The sequence below is a fragment of the Acinonyx jubatus genome, chromosome C2 (genome assembly GCF_027475565.1).
Source record: "Acinonyx jubatus isolate Ajub_Pintada_27869175 chromosome C2, VMU_Ajub_asm_v1.0, whole genome shotgun sequence".
Lineage (NCBI taxonomy): Eukaryota > Metazoa > Chordata > Mammalia > Carnivora > Felidae > Acinonyx > Acinonyx jubatus.
Window position 1 is genome coordinate 12,602,852 of NC_069384.1, and position 25,518 is coordinate 12,628,369.

A 25,518-nucleotide genomic window follows, 5' to 3' on the forward strand; every position below is an offset into this window, starting at 1 on the left:
TTTTTCACACTTCTATGATACGTTCGATAAAACTAAGAACCCACATGTGTACACTGCTATGAACTAAACTCCCGACTTTATTTGTAGTTCACCAGCTTTTCTCTCAGGGTCTTTTCTCTGTTCCAGATCCAGCCCAGGGTATCACGTGATTTTAGTTATCGTATCTCCTGAATCTCATCTGATCTGTGACAATTTCCAAGCCTTTCCTTGTTTTTCATGGCCTTGACAGTTTGAAAGAGCACAGGTGATGTATTTTTTAGACTGTCCTTCAATTTAGACTTATTTGACATCGTTCATGTGACTGGGCTGGGTTATGGGTTTGGGGAAAGAGACTGAGAAGGTGATGTCCTTCTCATCATATCACAGCAAGGGGACAAGATAGCAACAGAACTTATCACTGGTGATGTTAGCCTTGATCACGCAGTTAAGGTGTTTACCGTGTTTCTCCACAATAAAGCACCAATTTCCCTCTTTCCTAATCTAATCTTTGGAAGTTACTCAGTATGTCTACACTGGCGGAGGTGGAGGGAGAGTGTGAATTAAGCTCCATTTCTTGGAACAGGGAGTATCTACGTATATTATTTGGATTACTTGTATAAGAAAGATTTGTAAGGAAACTTGGTTTGTAAGGAAGATTTTCTCCCCAATTTATTTTTGCAATCATTTTTATATCATTGTATATTATATCATTTTATATCATTTTATATTATATAGACTTATGTATATTTATTTTATAACTTAGGTGATAATCGAATACTATATTCATTATTTAGTCACTCATATTATTTTATTGGGAATTATTTCCGATTGGTTCCTGTGTCCCTCTGACATATTCCCTCTCCCTTGCTATTTTTTTTTCTCCAGCATTTTTTACTTTATGGTACTACAAGATGCTCCAGGCTTATTTTATGTGTGCTCTGTCCCAGCCTTAGAATCAGCCACTTCTCCAAGGAGTCATGGTTCCTTTTATTTGATAATGGTATTAAAACCCAAGTTCCGGGCACTGGGTATGCTAATTACTACCGGCCCCTTCAGTGAACAGAACTAAAAAATATATGCGTATGTACCAACCTAGGTAGAATGCACCCATACACTTATTTCAGTATCTCTCCATCTCTGTTTACATTAAGCTAAACATGAGATCATACTGATGTCTCTAACTCTAATCCAGTCCTACAGGGTTCATTCTAGCCCAACCTTCTCGATTATAGGTAACTTTCCTTTCCAGTAGTTGGAAGCGTGGCCCACATCTTCTCCCATCCATTTACTGATTTCCTCAACCCCAGGATACATGAAAAGCAGTTTCAGAGTTGGTAACCCATATCGCCGTAACATGGGTCTGTTTTTGAGTCTATATTCTGTTCCACTGGGCTATTTGTCTAGTCTTTTACCATTCCCTGTAGAATTTGATTATTAAAACTTTGACATAGGTCTTCATACATGATAAGGAAGATCTCCTTATTCTTTTTGGCTTAGCCATTCACAGACCTTTATCTTCCCGTACAAAGTAATCATGATTTTTTGAGTTTCCTAATTTTGATTGAAGTGGCAATGGCTTTATAGTTTGATTTAGGAAGAGTTAACAAATTTGCAACATGAAGACTTTCTCCTACAAACACAGCATGTCTCTTTATTTAGTCAAATCTTTTACAATGTTCTCCTTAAACATGCTGTGCACTCTTTTTTAGTTTAATTCTGAGATAATTTACTGGTTTCCCCCACTCCCCTTCATGAATGGTGTCTTGTTTTCTATTACATTTTTAAATTAGCTACTGCTAAAGTAGAGGGGACGATACTGACTTGGTAATTTAATCTCATATCTGACAACCTTGTGAAACTCTAGTTACTATTTCTGTTGAATATTCTAACTAGATGACAGTTTTATCTCTTTTCATTCTTTCATCTCTTTTTTGTCTTACGTCATCTCATCACCCAAGATCTTTAGTAATAGACAGTAGCATAAACAGTGGGTATCCCTATCTTTCCTATTGCCCCCCGTCACAATTCAAGTGCATCTACAGTCTTCTATTACGCCTGATGATTGCTGCAGGCTTTGGGACATAGAGCCTTTATCAAGTTTTTTCTATTCCTAGTTTTATGTGAATTTAATAAATCATAGATTTTTTCAAAAAATAGATTTCAAAAAACCTTTTTTTTCCAAAACAATATGCCTTTTCCCATCTATTGAGATAATAACTTGTTTTTCTGCTTTAATCCATTAATGTGGTTAATGACAGACATATTAAACCATCCTTGTATTTCTTTTTTTTAATTTAAAAAAATGTTTATTCATTTTTGAGAGACAGAGAGACAGAGTGTGAGCGGGGGAGGGGCAGAGAGAGAGAGAGGGAGACACAGAATCTGAAACAGGCTGCAGGCTCTGAGCGGTCAGCACAGAGCCTGACATGGGGCTCGAACCCACGGACAGTGAGATGATCACCTGAGCAGAAGGCAGATGCTCAACTGACTGAGCCACCCAGGTGTCCCTTGTTTTTTTAAGTACAGTGTTGGTTCAGGTTGGCTAATATGTTATTTACACATATGTATGTCCACAAGTGAGATTAGCCCATCATTTTCTCACTTTGTGTTACCCTTAGCTAGTTTTGTATTTAAGTTCTATTAGCCTCAAAAAAGATACTGGGACACTTTCCTTCTCTCTTGTTTTATGGAGCAAACTGAATAAGATAAAGATTATCTGTTTCCTAAAAGATTGGTAGAATTCACCTAAAAATTATCTGTACCTCGAGAAAGGCTGGATCATCATGTCATTTTATTTAATGATTGTTGGTCTATTCAAATTTTCTGGTGCCTTTTGTGCCAGTTTTGGTACGTTTGCTTTTTCTAGAAATGTATCCATTTTTTTTTAGTTTTGAAAGTTTTGGGGATAGGTGTTTCTAATATTCTTTATTATTTAAAATCCTGCCAGTTTGGCTTACTTAATCTAAAAAACAAAAACAAATAGCTTTTGGTTTCTGGATATTCTTTAGTTTAGTGTTTGTTTTTTTTAAATTCTCTTTGTAATTGATTTCTCTCCTCATCTTTGCTTCTTTTCCCTTCTTCTATCTTTGGGTTGTTTCTGTTGTACTTTTTCCAATTCTTCATTTGAACATGTATTATTAGCTCATTTGTTTTCAATTTTTCTTGACTTCTGACAAAAATATTTTAAGCTATAAATTTTCCTCTAAGAACCGTGTCCCGCAGATTTTGCTGTATGAAGTGTTCCTTTTGTTGCATTCCAAATCTTTCATGATTTTCCAGATGCTTTCCAAGGGTTACTTAGATTTTTTCTCCCTCCCAGCCTTATGGGATTTAAAAAAACAAAACAAAACTATCTTCTTATTATCAAGGTTAAATTTTATTGCTTGGTGGCTAGAGAACATGGTCTGTAAATGTTGATTTTTTAAAAAATTTATGGGGGCCTCTTTTGTGGCCTAGAACATGGTCAATTTTATGTCTTTCAATGTTATTTCAAAAGAACATATATTCTCTATTCATGGGTATAAAGTTCTATTACTAACTATCAACATGAATATATTGTTGTTACTCAAATTTTCTATATTTTCTAAAATTTCTGTGTAATGAGAAGACGGTAGGTAGACCAGTCTCCATAATACCCTTGAAATTATCATTTGATATTTTATTCTCTAATTGGGTGTGGATTTTGCTACACTTTGCTGTTCAAAGAATAGGGCCGTCAATTCAATAACCTTGTATTTTGAGTGGTCTAGTCTAAGATTCTGGTCATTGACATAACACATGTTTATTGAGAACATGGCTCTTGTACCAGGATCAGTGCAGACTTCCTGAGTGGATTTGGAAGTATATTTTTAAAAATTGAGGGGCACCTGGGTGTCTCAGTTGGTTAAATGTCTGACTCTTGATCTTGACTCAGGTCATGATCTCACTGGTCATGAGATCGACTCCTGCACTGGGCTCTGTGCTGACAGTGCAGAGCTTGCTTGAGATTATCTCTCTCCGTTCTCTCTGCCCCTCCTCCCATTGGCGCCCACTCTCTCTCCAAATAAATAAATAAACTTTTAAAAAAAGGCAATGAAGGAAAATAGAGGAGGGTGAGAAGAAGGGGAGTGAAAGATGGATAGGAAGAGCCCACATGAAAGGAAAGTATGAGTCATGTGAGGTCTGGGCAGAGTTTCAGAAGAAACAGCAAGTGCAATAGCCCCATAAAGGATACCAGCTTAGAATGTCATGGGGCAGTGGTGTTTATCTTTAACAGAGCAGAGTGTTCTTCGGGACAAATAAAGCCCTTTCTCTCCATGAAGGCCTTTAATATAGAAAGCCATGTCACTACTTGGAAGTTTACTACTTGAAAGTTTGGTAAGCCTGATACATGAACGAGTGGGGTTAGGGATCTGGCATCAGTGACTCATGGCACTAGGCTGACTGAGTCTGAAGCATCCATCCACACACTTCTGAGCCACTTTAAGTTTTTACTTACTCATTTAAACCTCTACTTTACTGCAAAGCATTTAATTCGGCTCTCAAGTCATTGACATCTTACAAGAACACAGAACTTTTTGTCCCCCGTCAAAGCAGTTTTTCATACACAATGTATCACTTTCTCAGCTCAGGACAGCCCCAAAGATTAGGTAGGGCTGGCTCTGCTGGCTCCATTTCAAGGACGGGAACTTGGATGTGGAAGCCGCTGCACTGTTCACGAAGGGTTTTCACAGAAGTTACGTCTCTCCTCGCACCTGCTTGGCCAGAAGGGCTCACGTCCTCCCATTAGTTTGGGGAAGCCTGGGATGGAGGCCAGTGTGGGGCGACATCCCACCAGACAAGCCGGTCTGGTTCGGCCTGTGAAACAAGGTGCGGTCAGAGTTAAGGGCACCTGCACGACCCTCGGCCCAGGTGCCAGAGGAAGACCTCCCGCTCAAGCCCGCCTGGCATTTAGCCAGGGGCAGTCACCCTCCCGGCCAACCCGAAGGCCCTTAAATAGGGAAAGCATCGAAGCCCGTTGTTTGACAAGAGAGTTCTTCTACCGGCAGCGTCAGGGCGCCCCAGGTCGAGAACTGATCCGACTGTGCAGCCGCTTAGCACCGGGGCTCGTGCCCCCAGGGAATGGAGAACCCGGGGGCTCCACCCGCCAAGACCCTCGAGAGAGCCGCTGGGGGCAGGAGGGCTCCTCCTCACTGTGGCAGGGCGGTGTCGGTTCGTCCTAAGAAGCGAGCGAGCCAGCGTGAACAACAGAAACAGGAGAAACCTCGGGGTTCGGCGCCTGCAGCACCTCCCCGAACCGGGTCTAGCTTCCCGGCCGCCCGCCCTGGTTCAGGCCCCGCCCCGCCGCAGGCCACGCCCCTTCCGCCAGCCCAGGCGCGCAGGCCCGCCCCGACCTCCCACTGAGGTCCCGCCCCTTCCGCCGGTCCCGCCCCTTCCTGCGCACGTGTGGGCACCTGGCACGCCGAGGTTGTACTCTGCTGTCCGCGCGTCCTCTTGCCGGGTTTCCTGGTGTGTAGATCCCGGCGCGCCCCTGCCCTCTCGGCCATGGGGGTCCCCAAGAGGAAGGCCGCGGGCGGCCAGGACAGTACGGCTCTCCGCGCGGGCGCAGCCAAGCGGCCCCGCTCCGAAGAGCTCACGGGCGTGCGCTTCAAGGCTGAGCTGCGGGGTCCGCAGGGCGCGGAGCCGGGTGAGTGCGGCGCTGGCCGGGGCGGGGAGCACGTGCGGGCGAGGCGGGTCGCGGCCGCGTGCCAGGCTCAGCCCTCCTCTGTGCATTGTTCGGTCCCGGAGACTCAGAGCCGGGCCTTCCGGTTTGCAGACGGGAAACCGTGGTCCCGGTGCTCGGGCGTCCAGGGTCCCGGGCGGCCGGGGCCGCTGTAGGGCCGCGCGCTGCACTGTCTTGCCCTGGGCTGTCAGGTGGTGGAATCCGCCTTGCTCGGTCGTGACAGTTCCACGCGACTGCACGCCTCCTTTGGCCGGGCGGCATTCCTTAGCAACCTCCAAAACCTCTATTGCAATTGTCAGAGAAGCATATATGTATACTTGCCGAGTCCCAACTGCGAGTCAGCTCGGGGCCGTTCATTGAGCCAGTTTGCTGGTTCTGTGGCCGTCAGCGCTATTTTCAAGAGCTTTGAGCCCCCAACACTCAAGCTGATCCGATGACATGTAATAAACTACCGCATGAAGCGTCCCAGGGACTGGTCAGTTGACCAATATGGAACTGGTCTAGTCACTGGACTAGTGACCAATACGGAACAGATTCTGTAATTTCACTTTCTGAAAAGTGTGATCACGCTTCACAACCTCTTGTAATCCATTGGAAAAGTATGTAGGTTAGGAGGAAAAAAATGCAATTGAATTTTTTAAAGAAATTTAAGGTGTTTATTTATTTTTGAGGGACAGAGAAACAGTGTGAGCAGGGGAGAGGCAGAAAGAGAGGAAGGCACAGAATCTGAAACAGGCTCCAGGCTCCGGGCTGTCCGCACAGAGCCCATCTCGGAGCTCAAACCCACTAACTGTGAGATCATGACCTGAGCCGGAGTCGGCTGCTTAAGTGACTGAGCCACTCCTGAGCCACCCAGGAGCCCCAACAACTGAATATGCTAGTATGTGAGAGCACTGGTAGTGTGTCAAAATAGAAGTGACAGCATTTCTCCCTGGTTAAAGAGATTATTAAGTTGATGGCCAGGATAGCCCCACTTAATTTGTCCTCCCATAAATTTTGTTTTTAAACATTTGATGCCTGCAACTGCCAGCCAGTGCTTTGAAGATGATACCTGCTTTAGCTCAGAGTGCTACATTTCAGTCATTCGTTCATTTCTGCGTTATTTACTAGGGGCTGTGATGTGCTAGAGAGAAAATGGTGAGTAAAAAATCAGACCTGGGCCTTGCCATTCTGGAGCACATGAATAGTGAGGTGGAGAAGGCAGGTGTCAATGAATATAATTACATATGAAGAGTTCCAAGTACCAGTCCTCCAGAGGAGAGGTACATAGGGCCTTCAGTCCTCAGACCTAATCTGGGGGATCAAAGAGGTCTCCCCAGAGGGAGTGGCTTTTCAGCGGAGTTGTAGGTTGGGGTAGGAACAGGGACAGGAACCATTGTGGCAGAAGAAAGAGCATGCTTAATGATTTGAAAGATTGTATTCATGTACGTGTTCACGGTTTTGCTCAGGCAGCTCCTTGGCATTCAGGTGCTACATTTGAACAGGTCTCAGAAGGAAACTCGGGTTGACGGGCAGTGGGTACAGATGAGGTAGTTGGAAGACACGGCGAAGCTGAAGTCAGTGGGTGAAAGTGTGAATCCGTTGTATGAGATTGTGTTGAATTTGTGTTTGAATCTGGTCTCTCTCTTGGATTCTGTCTCCCTTTTGATGTGTTCTCATAGCTTCCTGTGATGTGATCTCCTGACAGATCAGAGAAGTAGAATTGACAGATGTTGGGGGTTTTGATTTCATCCAGGCATTAGGAAAGGTTTTTTTGTTGTTATTTTTGTGTTGTCTTTTTACGTAGCTTTATTGACATACGATTGACATAACTGATGTAAGTTTAAGGTGTACGATGACAGGTGCCTGGGTGGCTCAGTCAGTTAAACATCCCACTCGTGGTTTTGGCTCAAGTCATGACCTCACGGTTCGTGAAATTGAGCCCTGTGTCGGGCTCTGCGCTGACAGCGTGGAGCCTGCTTGGGATTCTCTCTCCCCCTCTTTATCTGCTCCTCCATCGCGCGTGCTCTCTCCTTCTCTCTCAAAATAGAAAAACTTGAAAAGATGTACAGTGAGATGATGACACCCATATACTGTGTGAAATGATTACCACATCAAGCTTCAAGTATATGCTACAGTACTGTTAATTACAGTCACCATGCTGTACATTAGATCCCCAGAACTTACTCATCTTTCTCATTATTTTTTTTCTTTTAAGCAAACTCTGGCCGCAATGTGGGGCTCAGACTCTCCACCCCCAGATCAAGGGTCGCATGCGCTACCTACTGAGCCAGCCGGGTGCCCCAGAATTTACTCATCTTTATAGCTGAAAGTCTGTACCCTTTGACTGACATCTCCCCATTTCTGCCACCCCCCAGTCCCTGGCCACCATTCTGCTCTCTGTTTGTATGAGTTTGGCTCTTTTAGGTTCCACCTATAAGTAGAACATACAGCGTTTGTCTTTCTCTGACTTACTTCACTCTGTGCCCTCAAAGGTCCATACATGTTGCAAAAGGCAGAGTTCCTTCTCTCTTCTGGCTGAATAATATATATACACTTAGATACAGATCAGCTACGCCACATTTTCTTTATCCGTCCTCTGATTTTACCCCCTTCATGGAGGTGAGTGTATGGCTTCAGGGTTAGATTGGTCTAGACCCAGAGGGTGCCCAGGAGTGGATCGATGTCAGCGGTGGGGAGGATCCCTGCCCCTAGAAGGCTTGGCTCTAAAGCTCTTCCTTTGAAAGTTGTTCCCCTTTACCTCAGTGGAGATAGAGAAAAGGCCATGTCAGAACTCTGGATGGCCCCGTCTCCGCATTGCTGCCGTGTTCTCCCTCCGGGTGAGCGGCACCTCCAGCCGCCTGGATGCTTCTGCTGGAAATCTGCCTCTGTCGCAGCCGCGGCTGTGATTGTTGCTAAGGAGACCGTCCCTGTTAACATTTGAACGTTACTCTTATTTCAGCCTTGGAAGCATTTGTCGCTGCTGCCAAGAAGCTACCGAGGGAAGACGTGTATGATGTTGTGGAAGGGTACATAAAGATTTCGGTTGAATGTGCAGAGATTTTCCAGCTCCTGAGCGGGGAGAAGCGGCCGGAAAGTGAAGTATGTCATTCCTCACCTGGCTTGCTGAAGAGAAGACAAAGTTCACGCCACTATGGTGTTGAGCTTGATGGAGAGAAATGTGATAGAAATTTCCAGAACATTATCACCTTTCTATAGAAGACTATGTTTTGTTCCTGTGTCATAGGAATACATCCAATTTTGCATCGTGACTTTTTAAAGCATGTGGATGGAAAGTGCTAACTTCATGTTAGTGAATGATACCAGAGGGAAGGACCATAGACCCTTAATCGCAATGCACTTGGTTTTGCCATGGTTTGTTTTTAAGCAATCTCTGCACCCAACCTGGGGCTCAGACTTGTAACCCCGAGATCAAGAGTCGTATGCTCCACCAACTGAGCCAGCCAGGCGCCCCCTTGACATGGTTGGTTTGTTTTGACAAAAGGGAAATAGGTAGAAACTGTATGTCATAGTTGCACACACATATTGAGTTGAGACTTCTGGTTCCAGAGACTTCTGGTTCAGAATTCGGGATATTTATGAACCTGTTGAAATCTCAGGGTTATTGCTGTAAGACTGTCGACCTGAATATCCCCAGAGCAGGGAGGTCCAGTCATGAGTAGAGATCGCTCTTTTCATTTCATTTTGTGTAGTTATAAGTGGGGAAGAGTTCTCCACTTAGCTGGACCATGGGAGCAGGACTAATTCCAGAGCTGGGGGTCTGCCGAGCAGCCTGTGAAGCTGTCACCTTCCTGCCTTTGGCTCAGAATCTGAGCAGGCCTGTCATGCACATTGAAGGTTTTAAATGACTGGCTAGGACAGGCGGAGTGTATGTATAGAGGAAAAACAGAAATGAGCTGATTCATAAGCATTTTAATTCTGTCTTTGCAGACACTATTAATATTTCAAGTTTTTGAGGCCATACTATTGCGGACAGCGAGCGACCTTTCCCATTTTCATGTTGTGGGAACCAACATCGTGAAAAAGCTGCTGAACAGCCACATGAAGCTCATCTGTGAGTCCCTGTATGCCTCGGGCTACAGGTAAGTTGCCCGCTGTTATGTGGCAAGACCAGCCGTGGGCTCGGTCTGCGTTCAGCTCTCTGGGAGTGCTCTTGACCTTTCCTTTCCTCGTAAAGCCATGGCTCTGCCTCTGCTTCTCCTGGGGCCAGCCCCTCACACCATAGACTCCTACCATGCGTCCTTGTCATGCCTGTGCTGCTGTTCTTTTTGCTGTTATGGGAACACTCTGGACATTCTTTACGTTTCCTGCCCTTCTGCCCTAGCGGCTCTTTGTGGTCACTGCAGTCTCCCTCCCTCTCTCCTTCAGGACCCTGTGGTCCAGAAGTGTCATCTCAGGGAGGCCTTGCTCCACTGTCCTCCATTTGCTGTCACTTTCTGTCCTTTTAGCTGGCAGGCAGAAGTATCCATTTGCAGGTCTATTCGTGCAGCCAGACATTTGACATAATGTTCTAGGTCCGTCTATTGACTGTCCACTTCCCTTTGCTGGAATGCAAGGTGCATGCAGGCAGGGGCCTTGAGTGTCATATGAGATGCTGTCTTCCAGCACCTCGAACGGGGCCTGGGGTGTGGTAGGCACGTAGTCAACCACGGGTTTTGGGGGGCAGTGGAACCAAAAGGCTGCTGAGAGCTTGCTTTTGGAGACGCCCGCTCCGAAGACGTCTTCGTGCCCTCAGTGGTGGGGACGAGCCGCGGGTCTCCCAGTTACGTGATGAGTTAGTGGGCAGAGACCTTGCCATCTTCTTTGTGTCTCACATTTTGTATTCTTGGATCCTCTTCAGACTGTTTTTAAGCTTTATTTGGAGATTGTGTGAAGTTTTGGTTTTGGGTGTTTTTGTTTTTGTTTTTGTTTTTTTAAGCATGCCTGCCTATCTGTTTCCTTCCTTTTTCTGATTTGGGGACAGCAGACCGCACAGCCTGGAGTGCACTTGGCTTTGCAGTGAAGTGGCTTTGTGCTTCTGCTCTTCCTCACGTGCCTGATGTTCCCACAGGATGGCTCGAGCCTGTCTCAACCTGATGGCCGCCATGGTGACCCAGGGTCCTGAGGCCGCCAGGGACGTCTGCAGCCATTTTGATTTGAATAAAAAGACCTTGTACACCCTGGCGACCAAGAGGGATTCAAAGGTGAGGAGCTCCCAGCGTCTTGTACCTCCCGTGTGTTTCCTTGCTCTCTGGAGGGCCGTAGCAGTTTGTTTCTTGTCCTTTCTTCGACCTTGGTCTTCATGTGGGCGGAGTACAAGGCCTGTATGTGTGGCAGAGCCTGGATGACAGGGACATCTGAGGACGGCTTCTCTGGGGGCTCAGCATCGCCGTGCCCTCCTGGCCCGTGAGGATGACATAGCTCGTGAGCGTCTTCACAGAGTAGACGGAATAACCTCCCACGTACTTCGTGGGGTGTCCCGGTCCTGGTCCTATTCTGTCCATTTTGGAGAAAACCCTTGGAAGTTTCAACTAGGAAGTGGCATCATCAAGGAAGATACTTACGGCTTTTTAATGTTTCTTGTGCCTCCTGTTTGTACGTCTTATAAGGAGTAGGTGCTGGACTGTGCCAAAAAGAATTGAACTGTGAATGGTTTTCAGGAGAGCTTTTTTTTTTTTTAGATGTTTATTTAGTTTTGAAAGAGAGGGAGACAGAGGAACTGAAGCGGGCTCTGTACTGACAGCAGTGGGCCCAATGCGGGGCTCGAACTCGCAATCCATGAGGTCATGGCCTGAGCCGAAGTTGGACATGCCCCTCAGGAGAGCTGTGTTTTTTTTGTTTTTTGTTTTTTTTTAAAAAAAAAAAAGTTCCCAGGCGACTGAGTGGCTCAATCGGTGAAGCGTCTGACTTCAGCTCAGGTCACAACAGTTTGTGAGTTCGAGTCCCACGTTGGGCTCTGCTCACAGCTCGGAGCCTGGAACCTCTTCGGATTCTGTGTCTCCCTCTCTCTCTGCCCCTCCCCCGCTCCCGTTCTGTCTGTCTCTCTCATAAACATTAAAAAAAAAAAAAAGTTCCCTGGTGGCCCTAGAAGTTTCACTTGGGTTGAGAGAGGTTCTTGAGAAAGCACGAGTTTGAGGACTCAGAAGCTGCAAAGAGTTGTGTGAGCCCTCCCTGCTGGCATGGTTGTGCCGTCGCACACCACATGGTCTCCGTTCTCCACACCCCCATCCCGAGCACAGACGGCAGACCGACGGTCAGCAACCTGTCTGCCCAGGTGGAGGGCCACGTGAGCGTGATTTACCTCCGCACCCCATTCTCTAACTCTTCAGGGATTCGGAGTTTCCGCACCTCCAGGTAATAGACTGAAGGTTAATCATAGTAACACCAAGTAACTTGTATGGCTTCGGGAGGTCGGGCCCTGTGTTGAGGGTTTTCCTGGAATTACAAACAAGGTGTTCCCTGAGGAAAAAAAAAAAAAAAAATCCCAGGTCTTAGTGTCTCGCGGATTCTCTTTTTTTAGTACCGTGAATTATTCACATACTCTGTGTCAACAAATTCCGTTCATTGAGTGATGGCTCCTGACATTTAAATGCATCTCTAAAAAGAATCTGCGTGCCGTTTGCACATTAGGGCAGATGTCATGCTTCTTTGGTCTTACCTGGCAGTCAGCCTGCCAGTAATTACCCATCCGATTCCCTCCCTGCTTCCACTCCCTCTCTCTTGACCTCAACTAGCTCAGCCTCCTAAGTAAAATATGTCAGTGCCCAGACCACCCACCAAGACACGACTGGGGCGTCCCTGCCTGAACCCCGGCTGTAGGCCGCACCCACTTCACCTCGGGGTCTCGGCAACTTATTGTACGTTTCCTCGGTCTGTAAAATGAGAATTATCGTCAAGATGAAAGTGTTTTTACTTTGTGGCATACCTTAAATGTTTTGTTTCAGGAAATGGTTTTAGACAATAATTTTTTTTTTTTCCCCCATATAGGGATGTCAGGGACATTAAAAAAGAGAGCAGCACAGAGAATCCCCACCTACCTGTCCTCCAGCTGCAGGCACGGCCCCCTCTCCCACATGTTTGGTTGTTTCGGGACGGTCTAGTGCCACAGATCCCACCCGGGAACCGCATTTCCCCGTAAAAATTTCAGCGTGTACCTTTAACAAAAAGTGAGCTTTTAAAACAAAACCACACTACCATCACCACACCTAATACTGCTCACAATTCTTAGTATCAGTGAATGCCCAGTTCGGCCTCCGTTTTTCCCACTGTCTCAGAAATGTCTTTACCCTTTGTGATTCAGATCAGGATCCAGACAAGGGCCGCCCATTGTGTTTGGTGGGTATGTTTCTTAAATTTCTTCCCTGGCATTGAGTTTTCTCAAAGCCCCGCCCCCCAACCTTTTTCTCATGCCCTTCGGTTATTGAAGAAGCTGATAGATCTATAGATCTATTTTTTCTTAATGGGTGTGTTTTAGCATCTTGGAGGGAATTCTTAAAGCTTTGTGAAAAGAGTTATTTTTCATCCAGCCAAAGAAAGCGCCGTTCAAATCCTTTGCCAGAGAGCAGTTTTACCAAATATGTTTTGGTCTATTTTAGACAGCGTTTTGCGGAACGAGCCGTAAAGAGCCCAGGATGCTTTCCTCCTACGATGATAATGCTGTGAAGTCAGAGAGTAGGAATGGGGCATGTGGCCCTCTTGCCTTCGATGGAGCTTGCTGGGACGGACGGCAGAGGCCCAGGGGACAGTGAGGGGCTGTCTGGCTGGGGGCGTGAGCGGGAGGCAGGGCAGTGGCTGCTTGGAGGGGGTGCACGCTGTGTCTAGGGTGATCTTGGTGTGTTCACAGTCAGGGGTCTGAAATTGGGGGCTGGCTGGGATATGCGAGATGGAGGCCGGGAGGTGAGGACCCACTTGCATATCAGTTCAAAATTCATTGCTGGGGGGACCCTTGAGGGGATCTAGTCCAGCTGCTGTGTACAAGCAGGATGGAAGGATCCAGAGTGGCACATAACTGCGACCGACCTTCCAGGGCCCTGACTCCCAGTACTTAAGTGGGCACCCCCCCAAACTTGTAGAACCTTTCCAGCCAGCCAGCTAGCAGTACCTCACTGAACCTTACCAGGCAAGTTTTGGCATCTCACCAGCATTCTTGCGGAACACGAGGCACACGTGGGTCGAGATAACAAGTTACCTGTGCTTGAGTTAGTTGATGTGTTTCTTTTAACGAGGCATCTAGATAATTCGGGAGCGGTGGCTCCTTTAAACTTCCTGAGGACAGGGACGGTATCTTAGTCGTCTTTGAGTCGTCTCTCAGCCCGAGATTATGGCGTCTTGAATATAACTGCTGTTTGCACACCACTGAATTGTTGTGTTTTGAAGGCACTAAAGCGTTGCAGGTACGCTGAGGAAAAGCAGCTCACTTTCAAGACCTTAGTGACCGTGGTACCCAAACTCTGTCTTGTGAGGAGGCCCACAGAGTCGTCCCCGGAATGGGGAGCATAGTTTTGAGCGCTTAGTGTATTTGGAATAAACCAGGATCGGTCTGAGAGGGTCTTGCTGAAATGCCGTGGGGCACGGATGGAAGTGTAGACCCAGTGAGGACAGCGAATGTGCAAGGCCTCCGTCTGGATGTTGCAGGGTAGGGGTCTGATGGCCTTTCTTTTCTCCCCAAGAAACAGACACCCGACAAAACAAGACAGAATTAATTCAGTTCTCATGTAGAGGCCTAGGTGGTTCCAAGTGCGATCCTTGCAGATTGAGAAAAAGCAAGATGAAAATGCCGTGGCAGCTCGGAGAAGAAAGCACTTGTCCAGTCAGACGTAAAGTCGAGCACGAGGCAGTATGTTTGTACAATTATTTCCTGTTTTCCAGTTCCAGTACGTACTCACTTTAGTAGCTGCATGTCCTTGAGTGAGTTTTTAAAGCCTGTTTCCTCATCTGTAAAATGGGCGTAGAAGGCGTCTCCACCTCAAGTTGCTCAGAGGAGTAAATGAAGTAACAGATGTGCAGCCTTTGACTTAGTGTCTGGTGTAGTGAATGCTCAGTAAATGACATTGGCCGCCGCCGCCTCCTCCTCCTCTTCCTCCTCCTCCTCCTCCTCTTCCTCCTCCTCCTCTTCCTCCTCCTTCTCCTCTTCCTCCTCCTCCTCCTCTTCCTCCTCCTCCTCCTCTTCCTCCTCCTCCTCCTCTTCCTCCTCCTCCTCCTCCTCCTCCTCCTCACCACCACCCTGCCACTACTAAATGGAATGGAACCATCTGGAAGGCAGACTTCTTAATCTTTCCAGGCATTCAGGGAACTAATTCTCCATGGCATTGACTTATTTCCTGGCAACCAATTAGGGTATCTTTGGAATAACTCAAGTAGGGAGGAGGTGACAGTTGAAGCAGTGGAGGATCCCAGCATATGAGCTGCTGCTGGTACAGCCAGTGAGCGTTCCACATGACTCCTGGCGTGTGAACCTGATGAGGAGACACGCGTGTGTCTTAAAATTACTGGCAGGGAAAGCTGATCAGATGGCCCCCGCGACTTCCCCTGAAGTGTTGGCTACTGGTCATGGCCTGTGGGCCTCCTCGGGGACGCCCTCTGTCTTGGGTCGCGGCTCACACTGTCTTGGGTCACGGCAGAGTAGTGCAGATGTCAGTCCCAGGAAGGCCACGCAAGGTTGGTAACAGGACAGCGTCTGGGCCGCGGTGTCTGGTGTGAATTTATAATACCTGATAAAACCCAGACAGCATCTCATTGGTGTCAGCAAAAGCAGAACCAGTCTTTCCATTGGCTCTGGATTTTCAAAAATGCGTATATTATTTCATTGGCAAGTGAAGTAGATGGTGTCTGGACAGGCTGGGAATCTTCTGCTCCATACCAAAGTGGTCTAGACACCCAAAATGTTTACGTTATGACCGGGAAGGGGACTCAGCCAAACTTTACCCATGCTTCTCTTTTTTTTTTTTTTTTTTTTTGATTTTTTTATTAAAAAAGATTTTTTTTTTGATCTTTATTTTTTGAGAGAGAGACAGCGTGTGAGCTGGGGAGGAGCAGAGAGAGATGGGAGATGCAGAATTCGAAGCAGGCTCCAGGCTCTAAGCTGTCAGCACAGAGCCTGACGTGGGACTCAAACTCACAACCTGTGAGATCACGACCTGAGCTGAAATCAGACGCGTAACCGACTGAGCCACCCAGATGCCCCTACCCATTCTTTTCTATTTAAAAACAGCTTGAAAGACAAGGAAAAGTAGAGCAGAAGATTGAGGGAGAAGAGCAGAGAAAAGGTTCCATGTTCCCATAGAGACATGACCATTGTTTTAGCCTTTGAGCCTTCTGACGGCACAAGCCCCAAGGCCTCTGTGCCATTGGGACAGGAGGGGCGTGCGTGCCGCCAAGTCCCTGCTTCCTGCACGTGACACGTGGTCTCCTTCGCCCCTCCAGGGTGTGCACGACGTCCGGCTGGCCTACATTCAGTTCGCCCTCTCCTTTCTGATCGCCGGTGATGACAGCACGATAGCACAGGTGCTGGAGTTGAAAGGTAGGTGCGCCTCTTTGTCTCGTAGCAAAGCCTGGTGGTGATTGTGTTTTGGAAGATCTGCTGCAGAACATTTTTCCAGGTTGAGCAGTCTGCAGCCTTTATGGCCGCTGCACACACTAGAATGGAGGACGCGTGTGCGGCGAAGCCGCGGTCGGTGCGGTTTTGATGTCGCTCGTGAGCACCTACAGAGGCATTCCTGTCATGCTACCTGGAATGCTGGGCGACGTGCTGACAAAGGAGAGATGCAAACTTGAGAGACCCGTACAAACAAAGGAGGCTCTGTCGCTCCAGAACATGCACAGATACGTAGCCCTGGCTGCCCGGCCCTCCTTAGTAGTTGGCTTCGGAAAACTAAAGTTTAGTTACTTCGGTGGCCTTGCTGAGTGTTACCAGAATATTGGTAATGGAGCTTCAGAGAAGTCTAGCTGGACCACCTTCTGGTGGCTGTGGCCGAGAGCCTGTTCGGGCCGCTTGCTTCTCATCGAGAGATTGAGTAAGACGGAGAACGATGGCACTAGAAGGCACTTCGCACGTAGCAGGTGTTCGGTGTGATACCAGGCTCTGTGCGCAGGTTCCACGTCCTTGCCAGAGCTCTGGGAGTCAGAGGAACAGCACGGTGCCTGTGGCCCGGGGTGGCCGAGTCTCCAGTCCTTCTCTCACCTCCCCCAGGGTGGGAGCCCCGAGCTCTCTCTGGACAACAGCCAGCGACCGTTTAAGAACAGGGTGGTGGGTGCTGGTCACTCCATACGGTGTCACCCCTGGTCCGCGCAGGTAGCCCCATTGATGGGGGAGGCGGTGCCACGGAGGAGACCCCTTCGTTGCACGGTGCAGCAGACAGGCCTTAACTGCTGTGGCCGCTCCTGTGTGAGGTCTGCTGCTGCTGCTGCCAGGGCTAGGGTTCTTCCGAATTCCCGTGGTCGTCTGCGCCGTCCGGCCTTTATTAAAGGACGGCGGTTTGGGCTTACTCATGTGCGCTGCTGATGGGGCAGGGTTGTACTTCAGTTAATGTTTTTGCAGGGCGCTTTGCAAAACTTGAAAAATGCGTCGAAACTTTAAAAATGTGTGATCCAGCAGCCATTCCACGTTTGGCCATTTATCCTAAGGGTAGAATTAAGGATGTGAGTAGAGGTTTTCTTAGTGGATAATTTTTTCATGTTCGCTGAAAATTGGACTCCTCCTAACTGTTCACCGTCAAGGGATTGATTGGACAAACAGGACTAATCATAAGGTGGAACGCAGCTGTTAGAAATGACGTAGAAATATGCTTCCCGATGTCAGCCTTTTAAACAACATATGATTGGGTGTAGACTCAGTTATAAAACTCGAGTATCCCATTTTACTGAAAGATACATTTAACGGAATATGGATATAGCAGAAGGTTAGCGGTTACTAGTTACCTCTGGGTAGTGGAATTATGTTTGCTTTCAGATTTCATCCTTTTGGTTTGTTTGGTATTTTCTGATTTTTCTTCTTTTGAGAATGAATTTCCTTTGTAGAAAATATGTGTGTGCCCTTTGAGCACCTCTGGAGCAAGCAAAATTCTAATTGCTTTGATGTTTCTGCCCAGTGTCACCATTACGTTAGTCATGATACGGCATCGAGCTGTGGTAGCTGATTCCTTGGAGATCAAAAGCATGAAAAGAAAGCAAACCCATCATCCCAAATTCTACCACAGTTAATAAAATGATGTAAAATATAAATCTGGGGGCGCCTGGGTGGCTCAGTCGGTTGAGTGTCCGACTCTTGATTTCGTCTCCGTTGAAGACGGATCGAGTTCTACATCTGGCTCCGTGCTGAGCATGGGGTCTCCTTAAGATTCTCTTTCCCTCATTCCCTCTGCCCCTCTCCCTGCTAGCCCTCTCACTAAAAAAACATATATAAAGATATAGGTATCAGCAAATCTAAGCAAAGAGAGAAATTCAGCAAAATTGTACGTACATTCTCTGTCAAATAGTCAGTATGAAGGACAGTAAAACAGAACTACTGAACCTCTTTAATGGCTCTGTCATTGTTTTACCTTTAGATATTGATTTCCCATGTCATGAAGTGGTTTATTCCTACTGTGAACATGTGTAATCGAAAACGACAAAACCTTCAAAAAATAAAAAAGGGAGCGAATGGCATTGTTTGCTGTGCCACTTTATGAAGTAATTTGTTCTCTCGTCTGCTCTCGTGTTCAAAATATTTTTGAGTTTAATGCTTTGCACCTTTTCCTTTCAGAATTTATTCCTTGCATTTTTAGCTCGGGCATAAAGGAAGACAGGATTTCTACCGTCAATATTTTGTTATCCACGCTGAAAACAAAGGTACGTGTTTGGTACTCAGTGTTGTTCTGTGGTTTGTCTTCTCCAGGGTGTGACAGGACCCTAGAGCTACAGTGTCTTCGGGCGCACAGGCTGTGGGGTGGCAAACTGTTCCTTCGGGCTGCAGTTTTATAACCCCAGGAGACACGCTGTTGCTCGCCCTTTCATGGGGAGCCACAGGGATAATTGGGAGCTGTAAGTTATGGCTGTTTTCATTTACACACCCGGCAGAATGTGACTTTGTATCGCCTTATATGTTCTGCCTTTTACAAGCATCTTGTAGAAACTTTAAAACTGGTTGAACGAATCACTGACTTTAATACAGAAGCAACTTAAACGCTCAGTTAGAAAAACTCTATGACTCTGCCAACACAAAAAGTCGTCAAAAGCCATGAACTGGCAGTCCATCTAAAAATGGCTGATTAGTATAGTATTTAAAACTGTGGTTCTCAGCTGGGGGTGGTTTTGCCCCCTCCACTGTAGACATTTGGCAGTGTTGGAAACATTTCTGGTTGTCATAACCGGGGAAGTAACAACTGGCACCCAGTGGGTAGAGACCAGGCCCAGCGTCCTGCCCGCACAGGTCCGTCCCCTGCAGCAGTTATTTGGGCCAGAATGTCAGTGGTGCTGAAAAGCCCTGGTTTAAAGTAACACAGGTCATGAGGTACAGGTTTTTTTCACCAACCAAATCAGCACTGACCTTTTAAAACAATGCCGTTCGGTGCTGGCAAAAGTACCTTTGAGTCGGGTGCTTTCGTGGAGGCAGTGTTCTAGCAGGTCTGGCGGTGTGCGTTAGAGGTCTTCAACATGTTCCCAGACTTGGGAACCTCAGAACCACCCAGGACACCCTGGGAGGCAGCAGGAGCGGGTTTGAGGGGAGCTGAGGCCTTGTGCCACAATTCCGAGTGCATAATCAGGGACGCAGGCAGGACTCGGCGCAAGGAAGCAGACGATAGAGTGCAAACAACCTCGCTTTGCACCCCCCGGGGAACGGTGACATAAATTATGGTCGCTAGAATGATAGCCTTCCAAAATGGTGTTCTAAAGGAGTTTTTAATAATGTGGGAAAAGTTCATACTATTTAAAAGTAGGCAGAAAACTATATATAATCTCACAGAGACAAAAACAAAACAAAACACAACAGTGATACACATACATCTTCTGTGTTGCGGGGTGGAGGGATGAAAGGAAGTATACCAGATGCTGACTGTATCCTAGGACGGTTCAGATACCGATGAATTTTGTTTTTCTCTTTATGTTTTTCCTTTTTCTGGTCAAATATTTTGCCGTGGGCCCACAGGATTTTGGTAATGATGAAAAACAATACACACTGTTGTGAAAATCGAGCTCCTTGAAATTCATGTGTTTTATTGTTTTCAGGTAGTTCACAATAAAAATATCACAAAAACCCAGAAGGTGCGTTTCTTTACGGGGCAGTTGTTGAACCATATAGCAGCTCTCTACAGCTGGAATGGGATTGTTGACGTGAACCTGGAACATGGCAAGGTACAGTCCTGTTGGGTTTGAGTTGACCTCACTGTTAGTGTGTGAGCCTCACAGCTGGAGACTGGGGAACGTACCCCCTAAAGTCCCTCCATTCGATCTGTATCTCTTGGCTTGTGGTTATATTGATTCTCCGCTTAGATGAAATATGATCTTTTTAAAGTTTTGGTTTTTGTTTTTTTTTTTTTTTTTATAAGATTGTTTCTATTCTCTGAGGTATTTTGACATTAGACTTTTTTTTCTCCCTTGAAGGGAAAACCATTACTCCTTTTAGCTGAGCGACATGCTGTTTTTCCCTGCTGGGCTTGCCCAGTAGACGCATAGTATTGACCCAGGCTCTCTCCTCCTCTCATTTACCTCTTCTTTTCCTTCTTTCCATCCTGTTCATACCAGCTCTTAGAGTTTCAAGGCCCGTTGCTTTTACTTCCAAGTGTCTAGGAAAACCCCAATTTCCTCACCTACTGACATGTGTAATTTATTTTGTAATAGTTCCTCAAACGTTGAATTAGAACAGTTGCTTTCAAGTTGACCCAAGGCCAGTGTACGTTTTCATCCTCATTTTGATTTTCTTCAGGGTGTTTCGGAACATGGACTTGGCCAGAGTAATGAAGGCTCAGCCTTCCTGTGAACTTTATAGTAATTTACCTCTCAAGAGCCCTGTGTTTTACGTCCTTTTATCTTTGTGACTGGCCTATGTCCTCTTGTTTTGAACATGTTTTGTATGCCCTATTATCAGGAAGCCTTGGGGGCTTAATAAAAACACTCCCAAATGTGGAATTTTATTCAAAAGACCAAGAGAAATTAAGTCATTCTTAAGCTTGTTTAAAACTACAGGTTTAAACTTGCCCCTCTTAAGAGTATTTTTTAATCTTTTTTTTTAATGTGTCTGCTTTACAGGTGAGGACATTCAAATTCAGGGAGGTCAGTAATGCTCTCACTACTGGTTACATTCTGGTGTCCAGCCAGAAGCTGTCCAGGAGCCTGTTAAGAGTTGCCTCATTAGAATAAAAAATGTTCCTACCACGTAGAACATTCCAGAGGATTTTGGAGCCCTGTGTGAGAATTGGTGTTACCCCCATCACACAAGAAATTACTGGGGTTCTAGGGGCTCTCCGCCAGGAGCTGGGGTTGAAGACCAAATACAGTTGACCCCTGAACTACGCAGGGGCTGGGAGGGCCGACCCCCATGCAGTCAAAATCCGTGTATAACTTTTAACTCCCCACAATCTTAACTACTGGGGCCCCTGGGTGGCTCAGTAGTTAAGCACCCAACTCTTGATTTCAGCTTGGTTATGATCTGGTGTTCATGAGTTCGAGCCCTGCTTCGGACTCTGCTGATAGTGCAGAGGCTGCTTGGGATATTCAGTCTCCCCCTCTCTCTGTCTCTCTCTCTCTCTCTCTCAAAAAATAAATAAATAAACATTAAAAAAGAAAAAAACACTTGGGGTGCCTGGGTGACTCAGTCAGTTAAGCATTCGACTTCAGCTCAGGTTATGATCTCACAGTTGGTGGGTTTGAGCCCGGTGTCGGGCTCTGTGCTGATAGTTCAGAAACCTGGAGCCTACTTTGGAGCCTGCGTCTCCCTCTCTCTCTCTGCCACTCCCCTGCTCGCTGTCTTTCTGTCTCTCAAAATAAATAAACATTAAGAAAAAAAATTTTTTTTAACTCTACTAATAGCCTACTGTTGACAAAGACTTACGCGTAGCAAAAACAGTCAATGAACACGTATTTTGTATGTCATATGTATTGTAAACTCTATCCTTACAATAACATAAGCTGGAGAAAAGTAAATGTTATTAAGGAAACCGTAAGAGAATACATTTATAGTACTGTACTGCATTCATGGGAAAAAAAGTACTCATAAGCAGATCTGTGAAGTTCAAACCTGTGTTGTTCAAAGGTCAGCTGTATTTCTTTCTTTTTTTTTTTTAATATATGAAATTTATTGTCAAATTGGTTTCCATACAACACCCAGTGCTCATCCCAAAAGATGCCCTCTTCAATGCCCATCACCTACCCTCCCCTCCCTCCCACCCCCCATCAACCCTCAGTTTGTTCTCAGTTTTTAAGAGTCTCTTATGCTTTGGTTCTCTCCCACTCTAACCTCTATTTTTTTTTCCTTCCCCTCCCCCATGGGTTTCTGTTAAGTTTCTCAGGATCCACATAAGAGTGAAACCATATGGTATCTGTCTTTCTCTGTATGGCTTATTTCACTTAGCATCACACTCTCCAGTTCCATCCACGTTGCTACAAAGGGCCATATTTCATTCTTTCTCATTGCCACGTAGTACTCCATTGTGTATATAAACCACAGTTTCTTTATCCATTCATCAGTTGATGGACATTTAGGCTCTTTCCATCATTTGGCTATTGTTGAAAGGGCTGCTATAACCATTGGAGTACAAGTGCCCCTGTGCATCAGTACTCCTGTATCCCTTGGGTAAATTCCTAGCAGTGCTACTGCTGGGTCATAGGGTAGGTCTATTTTTAATTTTTTGTGGAACCTTCACACTGTTCTCCAGAGTGGCTGCACCAGTTTGCATTCCCACCAACAGTGCAAGAGGGTTCCCGTTTCTCCACATCCTCTCAGCATCTATAGTCTCCTGATTTGTTCATTTTAGCCACTCTGACTGGCATGAGGTGGTATCTCAGTGTGGCTTTGATTTGTATTTCCCTGATGAGGAGCGATGTTGAGCATCTTTTCATGTGCCTGTTGGCCATCCGGATGTCTTCTTTAGAGAAGTGTCTATTCATGTTTTCTGCCCATTTCTTCACTGGATTATTTGTTTTTTTGGGTGTGGAGTTTGGTGAGCTCTTTATAGATTTTGGATACTAGCCCTTTGTCCGATATGTCATTTGCAAATACCTTTTCCCATTCCGTCGGTTGCCTTTTAGTTTTGTTGAGTGTTTCCTTTGTTGTGCAGAAGCTTTTTATCTTCATGAGATTCCAATAGTTCATTTTTGCTTTTAATTCCCTTGCCTTTGGAGATGTGTCAAGTAAGAAATTGCTGCGGCTGAGGTCAGAGAGGTCTTTTCCTGCTTTCTCCTCTAGTGTTTTGATGGTTTCCTGTCTCACATTCAGGTCCTTTATCCATTTTGAGTTTATTTTTGTGAATGGTGTGAGAAAGTGGTCTAGTTTCATTCTTCTGCATGTTGCTGTCCAGTTCTCCCAGCACCATTTGTTAAAGAGACTTTTTTCCGTTGGATATTCTTTCCTGCTTTGTCAGAGATGAGTTGGCCATACTTTTGTGGGTCTAGTTCTGGGGTTTCTATTCTATTCCATTGGTCTGTGTGTCTGTTTTTGTGCCATGTATTTATTTCTTATATCACAATATCAATCACAACGCAAAAGCAAATAGAAGCTTAGGAAAATGATTTTCTAATTGAAGTGTATGCTGTAAAGAGAGACTCTATTTTTTTTTTTTTAATTTATTTCTGAGAGACAGAGAGCACGTGCACTTGCTTGTGTAAGTGGAGGAAGGGTCAGAGAGAGAGGGAGACACAGAATCCAAAGCAGGCTCCAGGCTCTGAGCTGTCAGCACAGAGCCCGATGTGGGGCTCACACCCACAAACTGTGAGATCTTGACCTGAGCCAAAGTCAGATGCTTACCTGACTGAACCATCCAGGTGCCCCAAGAGAGATTCTTTAATGATGGGGGTACGGATACTGATCTGCTCCGTATTTGCTAACGCAGTGGGGAGTTCCACTATGTGGTCCATGGTTTGCCCTTACATAAAATGGTGTAATCATCTCTACCCTGCCAGACTCATAGGCCTGCCATAAAAATTAAATGAGAACCCTTACTGTGGAGTGCTTGGAAACAATGAGACATGACTTAAAGTGTCCCCTTATCTGTTGTTTCTTGTTCCAGCAACTCCGTTTGTTCAATGTTAAAAATAAATATTTTCTTTTTAAATTCAGCTTATTTAAACTAAAACAAAAACAGTTCACCCATTTTTTTCCACTCCCCCCAACATCTACCTCTGGCAACCACCAGTCTCTTCTCTGTATCTATGAGCTTTTTTTTTTTTTTTAATACTCAGTTTATTCTTTTTATATTCCACATATGAGAGTATTTTTGTCTTGTCTTGATTGGTGTTTCTGTTCTTTGGGGTTTTTTTTGAATGATACCAAGCATGTAAGATGTTTTCTAAGTCATCATCAGGCACGTGGTATCGCCCAGTTTTTACTCTGTAGATGTTACCGAGGCTCATGAACTTGAGATTTTCATTGAATTTTAAAAAACTCTTGTAGACTTCTTCTGAGGACGCAGGGAAGATCCTGGTGAGGGAGCTTGTTCACACCTTCCTGATGGATCTTTGCTGTTCGCTCAAGCATGGGATTAATTTTTACGACGCATCTTTCGGTACCATCGGCAGGTAAAGTGGCACATTTGAGAAGCGCGGGCCTGTGTTCCGTCACGTACATGACTTCCAGCGGAAGTCTGTAGAACAACGGAATTGTGGTGGTTTACAACTAGAATTTTAGACATGACCTCACTCGTTACAGGGACGAACATTTGGAAGCCCAGAGACTCCCTGCCCATCACGTGCCCTTAGGGCACAGGGCTCAGGGTAGCCGCTGACTTAGGCCCCCAGTAGGAGGTGTCTCACCCAGGGGGGTGCTGCGGGTTTCACTCGAGACTGTGGTGTCGGCTGGGTCCGAGGAAAGTCTTATGGCCACCTTGCCAGAGAGGGTAGGCCCCTTCGCAGGCCTCCACACAGGCTGGAGGCGGGAGCCACCGCTCTCCCAGTTCTGCAAGTGAGAGAAATGGGCACAGAGAAGTTGGGTCACTCAGCGTGTGTCAGAGTTAGGGTTTACACCCAGGGAATCTGGGGGCCCCTGGCTGACTGACACTTGATTTCAGCTCAGTCATGATCTCACAGGGGACCGAGCCCCATGTTGTGCACTGAGCTAACAGTGCTGAGCCTGCTTGGGGTTCTCTCCCTCCCTCCCTCTCTCTCTCTGCCTTCCTCCCCCTCCTCCTCCTCCACCACCACCACCATTACCACCACCTTCTTCTTCTCTCTCTCTCTCTCTTTCTTTCTCTCCCAAAATAAACTTTAAACCCAGGGAATTTGGTTCCAAGTCTGTCCTCATAACAGCTAAATAGTCCTTCTTCTCCTCAAAGCTGCTGATGTGCTAGGTTTTCAAATTTTGTTTCATGTGGCACACTTATGGCAATGTTTCATCAGTAAGGAAACATAAAGTCCCTACCTGATGGTTTAGATGATATTCTTTTAGATTTTCTTTTAGTCTAATGGTAAACACATATCCATGTTACTATTTTTAATAACCAAAATACTCTAATGTTAGATTTATCAACCTGCTTTTCTTCCCCCCTGACGGCAAAAATATTAGGTATATTTTCTGTTCATTGTGAATACCCTCATTTTTAAAAATTTTTTTATTTTACTTCTGTGACGCTTTTATCATAAGGATCTGGATGGTTTGGTTTAGTTTCTACCAGTTAGGAAATGACTGATTCCTTCAGAATGGGATAACACCGTGGAAATTTTTCCTCCCTGCTTGT

The 25,518-nt window shown here is 46.0% G+C and overlaps 1 protein-coding gene across 4 annotated transcripts in view; it reads left to right on the forward strand.

Moving 5' to 3' along the window:
- The first annotated feature begins 5,418 nt into the window (after positions 1–5,418).
- URB1 (URB1 ribosome biogenesis homolog) overlaps positions 5,419–25,518 on the forward strand; it is an 80,804-nt gene continuing 60,704 nt past the window's right edge. For all 4 annotated transcript variants that reach the window (XR_003414778.2, XM_027041720.2, XM_027041718.2 and 1 more), the window contains exons 1-8: positions 5,419–5,644; positions 8,622–8,761; positions 9,611–9,762; positions 10,731–10,863; positions 16,082–16,178; positions 18,399–18,484; positions 19,862–19,987; positions 24,240–24,364. Coding sequence is in view for 3 of the 4 variants with exons in the window: in XM_027041720.2 (XP_026897521.2) it covers positions 5,503–5,644; positions 8,622–8,761; positions 9,611–9,762; positions 10,731–10,863; positions 16,082–16,178; positions 18,399–18,484; positions 19,862–19,987; positions 24,240–24,364 (1,001 nt within the window). In the remaining variant the exon portion in view is untranslated. The remainder of the gene's footprint in view (positions 5,645–8,621; positions 8,762–9,610; positions 9,763–10,730; positions 10,864–16,081; positions 16,179–18,398; positions 18,485–19,861; positions 19,988–24,239; positions 24,365–25,518) is intronic.